The following is a 9,292-nucleotide window of genomic DNA, read 5'->3' as shown; positions in this document are numbered from 1 at the left end:
AACAAAGTAATCCCAACAGTCTCGATGCAAATCAGGTGCGCGCTACTGTCCTCTGGTTGGGGCCGTGACGTGTCTGTCTCTTTTCTCTTCCAGATTCCCAGCCAGGAGCCTGCTCAATTCATTACCGTTGGATGTAAGCAGTGGCGGATGCAGGATTGGAGGCAAGAGGGGGCTGAAACAATAGAGATGTTGATTTGTGTGAAGATTTAATGGTGATTTGGAGGTCTTGCTACAGTATTTTACGTGTAATTATGGGAGCTTAGGGGGGCTTGAGCCCCCTAGCCCCCCTCCTGTATCCGCCCCTGATGTAAGTACATACACAGATCTTAAAGTGGAAAAAAAATTTCATATCATCTTTAAGTGGAAGTTAGATAGCTTTTCCACCTTCAAGAAGATATATATAATAGGATTACCGTGCATCAACAGAGCCATGCAATGCACTGCAGGCGCGGTGAATGGGCCAGGCCCAGGCTTCTAGTTGGGCCTCAATTACTGGTCAAAACAGGCCTAAAGCTGGGTTGGCTGGGCTAGTTCCACGTGAAAGGGAAAAGGATGTTAGGTTAGCTCAAGTCTAGTTTAGCTGGAGCAAGTCGACGCTAGGTCCGGTCCAAACGAGATTATTAGGATTGGTATTAATGTTACGGGATAGACCGGGAGCTTCACCCTGCAAGGGGTTCGGGTCGACCCTTTAGTGAAGTCGGCCCGCTCCTCAATTTGGCCCATGGATCGAAGCGGGTCGATCCTAAAAGGAAAAGGGTCAAAAGGATCACGAACCTATCGTTCCGTGGTGCCCCGTGCCCCTAGGGTCGGACCTCCTCGGCCGCGGCGCTATCACCGCGCAGCGGCGGCGGCGGAGCCGGTGAGGAGGGCCTTGGTGGCGCGGATGGAGGTGAGGTTGTTGCCGGAGCCGGCGGCGGTCGGGGAGGAGTCGGCGGAGCTCCCGCTGGTGGCGCAGGTGGAGCAGCGAAGGAGGTCGACCTCGGAAGGGGTGGTCCTGCCTTCATCCCATTCACCCCCAAATACCTCACTTCGCCACCACGATGAGCACCATCGAGGCCCGGATCACACCCCTCTCCCTCCTTATGCTGATCTTTGGTGAGAAATCTTGTTCCACTTTGCAGTTTCTTTTTTGCCTGTTGTTTCGATTTGGTTTGCGGCTACTTCTGCTAAGATTTCAATCCATCCGCGTGGAGCAATGTTTTGGGGGATTTTGTCTTGCTGATCTCCACCTCACGAGCACACCCCATCGTCAGCCTTCACCCAAGCATTACCGGAACAAAAAAAGCCCCAAAGTGTCCCACACTTTTCTTTCTCTTTGTATGGATTAACTTGGTCAGGTAGCCAACTGCGTCCTTGCTTCCTCCAAGCTTTGTACATATGCAGATTTTCTGCTTAGTTTTTGTTTGCTATAAGATTGGGCGTAGAAGAACTTCACAAGCTGTAGTACCTGATTAATGAACGGGGTTACAGAGGGAGCCATATACAAGTCATGCTTCATCTGGGTGTTACAGAGTAGGTTTTGATGCATTAGTGAACAACTAAATGCCTGGATTTTGGGTGCTGGAATGCTTTTAGTTGTATCTTGAAGTAGGTGGATGGGTGTTTATGTTTCACAAAAAAGAAAACACATGATCACTTGATGCTACAAAAGAAGGATTAGTTACGGGCATATAGCTTATTAAATAGTTGATTCAAGATGTGGCTTTGGATAAATTAATTTTCAAACTTCTAATATGTTCAAACTTCTAAACACACAGAATTAGCTACTGGTTTGGGCTTTGTGCTGATCCTGCATGCTTTGTTTGCGTACTTGTTGCTCTTTTTTGTGATACTCTGACGATGTTTTCCCATTTTTTGTGCTGCTCTTTTTTTATTGCACTAACGATGTTTTATTGCTACTATCCCACAGCGAAATCCCTACTCTTGCGACCGAATATCGTGTGGTCGACAGAAGCCCAACTGGCACAAGCACTAATGATGGTGAGTACTATGTGCTTAAATATAAACTGCTTGCACAACGGGCTTGTGAATTTGTGATAGACATGAACATGTTGTGTCTTTTATTGATAGGTTTCGATGAACATATTGACATGTGTGATGTTGAGGCTGACAATAGCCATGGCCAGTCTGAGGGGATCAATCCATCAATCCAAGCAGCAATTGATAGGGCAACCAAAAATTTCAGATCCGCTTGCTGGAAAGAATTTGAACCAATAATTGAAGATGGGGTGGTTGTGCAAGGCAGGTGCAAACATTGTGATACTCTGATGGCTGCCAAACGTGGTGCAGGCACAAGTTCTCTTCTAACCCACTTGAGAAGATGTAAGAAACGGAGCAGGGCTCTCAGAATAGTGCAGGACTTGAGTTCTACATTGAGGTCTCCTTGTGGCACTAGTTTGAAGGATTGGAGCTATGACCCAGATGTATCACGGAGTTTGCTTATGCAGATGATATCATTACATGAGATTCCCTTCCTCTTTACAGAATATGATAGATTTAGAAGCTTTGTGGCAAGTCTCAACCCATTGTTCAAAGTGCCATGCAGAACTACAGTTAGGAATGGTTGCATTAAAGCCTTTCATGAGAAGAAGGTTGCACTCAAAGAAACATTGAAGAATGCAGGATGTAGGTTCTCGTTGACTACGGATATGTGGACAAGCAACCAAACACTTGGGTACATTGTTGTAACTTGTCACTTCATTGATATGGACTGGAGGTTGCAAAAAAGGATAATCAAGTTTATCGATGTGAAAACACCCCACACTGGAAATGAGCTTTTGAACAATATTCAAAACTGCATTCAAGATTGGTCAATAGAAGATAAATTATTTGCAATAACACTTGACAATGCTGCAGCAAATGGTACAATGATGGACTTGTTGAAGCATAATCTGGTGGACAAGAAATTGATACCAGCAGAAGGGAAGTTGCTTCACCACCGGTGTGCGGGGCATGTCATCAATCTCATTGTCAAGGATGGGCTCAAAGTTGTGGAATCTGTTGTTGAAAACATTCGTGAAAGTGTAAAGTATATTCGTTCTTCACAATCATTATTGACTGCTGACCTTCCTAGTCTTTCATGATATAAGTCTTTGATGGAGCTCTTGTTACTGTGAAAGGTCCTCATCATTATTGACTGCCTTCTCTGAGGATTGCGCTCTGAAACTTCCGAAACCCTGTTATTTGTGGCTTTAAATTATTATACTTTTTAGTTGTGAAGTACAAGTTTTCCTTCTTAGGTCAGACTTATAGTTCAATTGTAGCGAGCTGTATGAAATGTTGAATCTGTCCATCCATGCCGATCATTTGACACTGCAGCGCATGAATGAAATTGGAGATAACTTGCTGATGTCTGTTTCTTGCTCCTTTCAATCCTTAACTGTAATGTAGTGAAGGCATGCAACTGTAGTCGTAATCGCTTGTTGGTGGAAAACACGGATACCAATACAGCGATACTTGTATCTGTATCGGCCTCATACGGGATACACACTCGATGCAAAGTTTCAGTATGCACAGGCGTGTACAGCTTCAGAATGCTAGAGATCTAGCATGCCTTGTCGGACATACATACGTACACGAGGTTCGATCCGCGGAGCCCCGCGGGGCATTGGCGCCAGCAAACTAGCGAGGAGCGGGTCGCCCCTCGAACCTGATTCGGAGCAAACGGTTCACAGGGTCATCTTCAGGAGCGACTCGATCCGGCCCCTTTGCAGACTGACGGGAGCTTATAAAGACAGGTGTATTGTTTCTTTATTTCAATGGTGTCTTTGTAGGGGTGTAATCACCAAAAATTATGAATGAAATATCAACCCGATTTCTCAAAAAAGATTTGGACTGTATTTGGAATTAGGATTCGACTACAAAACCACACACACAATAAACTCCAAAATAAAACCAAATGAAATCCAGCTCACAAGTGCAAGCCCATGGTTAAAGAATTTTTATGCGCCCATTTTTATTTACAAGGAATACTAGAAACGAGCATTTAACCTTAAATTGCAAATAAATTTCATGGCTCACACAATTCAAACAAAAAATAAATCTTGGATTTTTTTTTGCATGATATTACAGTTGTCTTAACATCATCTTGTAAACTGGCCATACAATTTGGAACGGAGCCCGAGCCAGTAGTTTTTAACTTTGTGCTTGGGTTGGAGTAACTGCCTAGGAGTCACACTGTGCCCATATATTATCCCGGTCAGAATGCTTTGACTGCAAGGCTGTGACCAGCAATTCCATGCCCCGCTTGAACAGACATTTGAATTGTTTCAAATATTTCTTCAAAAAAATTGTTTCAAATGATTCAATAACATGTGCTCAGACGACGCCTCTAGAATAGGAAAGTGTTGTGTGTAAAATGAGTACAATGGGAAAATCCTACACAACTCTGCTCGATCAGTCATGTGCAGTATACTCATAAAGGGCACACGGTCAAGTGTGTACAAATATTATTGGCATGTGTGCCTATTTCCAAGAATTGGATTAACACTTTCTTAGCGAAAAGGAGCCCATTCCATGATATTTGTGTTTGTATGCTTAAAAGCAGTTGTCTAGAGGATTCCAGTCGTCCATATTCCAAATATCTGAAAAGGCTCAATACCTCATGCAGAAATGCTGCGTTGAGTAAAATTTGTTTGGCGGATGGATCCTGGGCACGTGTCGTTTGGATGGCTGTCCAAATGAAAATTCCATCTGCCGTGACGCATATAATGGTGGCCGGGGCACAACTGTTGAAGGTTTGGGCACCATCAACCAACCTCTGTTTCCCTGAAGGAACCAACGAAACACTCTGCTCTTGTCTGGTTTGTGTAGCTCGCAGCAGAAGCTCTGCGGCCATGGCGGGCCGTCGCAGGCCAGGGAAGGAGCCAGCTGGCGAACCTTCAGGGTCAGTTGATTTCTACGGTCCTGGCTGACCTTCTCTGTCTCTTGTTCGTTTTTTATCGCTGTGCCTGAACTGAACCTATCAGGTTCTGAAGAACCGTTGATATAATTAACATGTATATTTGCATGGGTATTGGCATTCACTTGATAATTAATTTTTCGAAGAAACTGAGTTGGGGATAGTAGTTCAGAGTGATTCAGTCAGTCTTTGATCAATTTTGCTGAATTGTTTTCATGCACCTTTTCTTCATTTCTCACCATACAAATTGACTCTGAAGTTAAATTGACAGTATTGCTTTCTAAGCTAAAAAGTACCTACTCAACTTTCTGGGGCTCCTTTTTCATGTTGATTTGGTCTCTCTGACTTAAAAAAAAGGTTTGATAAGTTCATATTTTGGTCACATACATGAATCCCCTATTTTTTAAATATATTAGATTTTACCTTGATACTAGTATATAAAAATAAGTATGTCCACATACCCTATATATGCTAATGTACCCAACATATATACCATCACATATGGTGTAGTATGATCATACACTCCTTGTGCATACTTTTTATTGGGTCATATGATCTTATTCTTCCTGATCAGAGTTCGTAATTCACAAAAAAAAAACTGAAAAACATGACAATTGATTTGAAGCTAACCAACAGCTATTTGAGCTACAGATGGTTAGACTTCACTTGTTAGGGAACAAACATGACATGACTCGAGTTTCAGCCTTACAACTAAATTACCTAGCGTGAAAATGTCATTAGCAAGTTGCCATGCATGATATAATAATGCTTACGTATAACAGAGGTAGAAACATATATTGTCTACTTATTGCTCACAAAATGGCCCCAAAAGTGTCCAAAAAATCTCTTAATGTTATTGGAGATAGAGAAGTAATACTTTTTAATCTTTGATCGAGAAGTAAAACAGAATAGATAATGATAAACTTTCTTTCCCTATTTACTAGGTTTCTACCATTTTTGTTATATATAACTCATAGCAATGTTAAGTTTGCTCTTGAAATTCTATGGATACATAGAAAATTCTATTTACCTATTTATCATTTTTTAATGAATTTTGTAAAACTACTATGGCTATCTTCACGCTTTACCAGGAAGTAGTGAATTTTCACCCCAAATATGCACCATTCATTGCATATATAAGCATAAGGAAAAAAAACTCTTGTTTAAGGCCTGATCTAATTTCTTCAGTTCAGTAGAGTGATTGTTGTTGTCTCGTAGAATATCTCTAGTATGTTTAATGATGCTGGCACCATAACACATTGCATGTAAATATGTGTTTGATGATATTTTGATTGTACATTGCAGGGGTCCAGTTGTTGGCAACCCAGAAAACCATCCTGTAAGTCATTGTTCAAAGTTGGCAAATTTATACATGTATCATCTATACACATGCTTACTTTAACAAATGTTAATTGATTTCCTTTGAAGATCGTGATAAGCGAACAAGGCTGCACGCTGATCATTGAAAGCAACAAGATTCCAGGGACACCATTGCAGCCAGCTACGTGTGAGGGGACACGCTATGTTGCTCTGAGCAGGACGATACAAGATGCTTGCAACATGCACAACACATTGGTCATGTGTGATCACCCGAACATACTCAAACCAATTGGTGTTTGGACAGACCCTAGCGACAACAGGAAAGCATACATTGCGGTCGCATCAGTTGACAATGCACTTAACAACCTTGCAAAGGAACAGTTGTTTTGCATCGAGGGGCGAATTTGCCGTGGATTTTCTGCACTTGGGTTCAGGATGTTTAAGTGTGCAAATGAACTGTCATTACACTTCAGAACTATTACTGGTCACCATTACTCTTTTCTGGAATCTAACACATGTTTTTCAGGGACATTTTCACGGCAATACAGTATGTCAATAGTAGATATGAGGGAGGCGCTACATCCAGTGACAACAACACTCCCCCTATTCAATTGTTTCCGATGATGCTAGAACCCAGGAACATATTTGTGAAGATGGCAAATGGCAAGGCTCGAGTTATGCTGGGTAATTTTAAAACAAAGTTATCAGATGTGTATGTTTCAAGAAGCAGCAGGGGCGCTCGCCGAGGTAATAATAGCCATTCTTTTGAAATTATATCATCACTAGCTATATGCATACATCCATCACTATTTTATTTGCAAAATTTTTAAGAGTTTTTTTTGTAAAAACTTGTAATAACTAATGACTACTATAGCTACTGTTTAGATTATTAGTTATTCATTGCACCTAGCAAGCCGGTGCATAATCTAAAATGGTGCAAATTGATGAAAATTTCTCAAGAAAAACCCCAGCTATAGTCGACATTATGTTCTACATGCATGCAAACTTTTTAGAACAAATTATTTAACATCATCATGAGATACAGGAACAATAAATTGTATGGACATTTTTGTGTATCCACAAACTATATGGTCGACCTGTTGTTTTCCTTCTTTTAACTCACTAATGAGATTGAATTTTATTAAGTAAGTTTTATTAAGAACTAATCAAGACTCAACATATATGATGTCTGAAGAATATCTAGCTTTTTTCACCGTATATCTGCACCCTGCAATAAATAAGAACTAACTTTTTTGAAAATATATATCAAACAGTTTAGATGCTTGGGATAAGAAATCCAGTGAGTAACAATATTTGTCTCGATGTTACCAGTACAAATATTTTCAGTATGCCAGGAGCAAGATATAAATTAAAAGGTTTGGCTTTGGATGCTGGATATTTGAAAAAATATTTTAGAAGTAATAAAGATGGTACAAATATCAATATGATGGTATCCTATTACTGCTGACTAGAAACAGTAAAAACTAGCTCCACCATAGACAAAAACTCCAGAAATTATAACTAATGTGTTTCACATTTGGAACCTCTGACTTTTTATTAATTGTCTTTGTTATGCATGCATTTCTGGAGATAGAAATTACAAGGGATAACATAGAAAAAGTGCACTGGAAGGAAGTTGGACACTGTCTCACCGAACTTTACAAGACTTATGAAGCCAGTAGAGAGTTGACTGAACTTGCTACGTTCTTGACAGATGGAGAAGTAACGTAAGTCAAACACCACTGGCAGATTGAAACAAATCTCTTGTTACAAGTTATATTTTTGCTCACTTACTTTTCTCATTGTGCAGATATGATAGCCTACTCTGGCAACCAGGTATATGGGATGCACGCACCAAAATGCAATTCGTAAGAGAGATATATTTTCTTCTCGATAGTGAACGGGATAACGAGAAAACTCCTTTTGAAAGTACACCAAGGGGAAAAGTATTGAAGAAGAAGAATTCTCTTGGCCTCCTTCCTATCATGAAAGAATTTTCTCCTCCGATGAACGAAAATACCGGTCAGGAAAAACCAATTAAAGAAAATCACTTGCTTGACTCTGTGATTTTTCTCAGGAACAAAATTGTAGCTCATTTTGATGATGAATACCGTCGTTTTAAGGGCTCCAAGGTAAGCATATCTTTGTGGTTCCTACTTATATTGTTCATAGTTTTTTTTTCTGTTGGTTTATGCAATGTCTCCAGTAGAAAACAAAGGTGTCACATTTAGTTCTGGTATGTGAACAACAAGAAGAAATAATTTAGTACTGCTACAGTTTCCAACTTTTCCTGAACACTTCACCATAACATCCTTTTATTTAATATTTAAGTTGACAAGTCAAACAACATCACTAGATTGTTACAGGGGTTCCGTATGCAGTCAGACACGTTGATTTTTATCGTGTTTTTTACTGTACATAACTTTATTGATACATGAAAAATATTGTTGCAAAAATATTGTTTTCTACTTTATTGATACATAACTTTTTACTGCTTCTAATACAGTATAAAAAAATTACTTGGTAGTTAGTTCGTTATCGTGTTAATTTTATATGAAGAAAGATGAGATTAAAGTTGTCTTGCCGTTTTGAATTCTACCGTAAGCTCATTTTTTATTTTTTGTTAACGTTGATTATTTACTTTTGGTAGGATGAAATTGGAACTTCTGTAGTCACAAGGGAGAGGTATATACAATAATACAAAGCAGAAAAGATGACTACATGATAACTCTCGCTAGGACAATACGGGAACTGGGGTGGATACCCAAATCTCCGGTTACACGTGGTAAGTGTTCCAGTCCCGCACTGCCGTATGACAGATACAGAAATGTTGGTTAAAACTGCAGTGATCTAGCACTTCAAAAGTATTGCTCTAATTTTAGTTTTCGTGCAGGTGAGAATGATTACATGGCATGCTTCTACACGATGAAGATATAACAGGAGAACCAAAACCTTAAAGCAGCAGGAATGTAACCTCCACAGATATGGAGACAGTCAGCGCGCACGATCTTTAATTTGTTTCCCTATAACCTGAAGTGTAGTGTACAATATTCCAGACTCTGCAAGGCTTTA

The 9,292-nt window shown here is 40.1% G+C and overlaps 1 protein-coding gene across 1 annotated transcript; it reads left to right on the top strand.

Annotated features, from left to right (window-relative positions):
* Positions 1–4,835: 4,835 nt before the first annotated feature.
* On the top strand, positions 4,836–9,157 carry LOC120684976. The gene is made up of 8 exons (XM_039966828.1): positions 4,836–4,885; positions 6,206–6,239; positions 6,329–6,663; positions 6,747–6,967; positions 7,815–7,947; positions 8,031–8,352; positions 8,900–9,005; positions 9,114–9,157. The coding sequence occupies exons 1-8, from the start codon at positions 4,836–4,838 to the stop codon at positions 9,155–9,157; spliced, it is 1,245 nt and encodes a 414-aa protein (XP_039822762.1).
* Positions 9,158–9,292: the final 135 nt, after the last annotated feature.

Source organism: Panicum virgatum, chromosome 8N (genome assembly GCF_016808335.1).
Source record: "Panicum virgatum strain AP13 chromosome 8N, P.virgatum_v5, whole genome shotgun sequence".
NCBI lineage: Eukaryota > Viridiplantae > Streptophyta > Magnoliopsida > Poales > Poaceae > Panicum > Panicum virgatum.
This window is presented reverse-complemented; position numbering and strand designations above follow the sequence as displayed.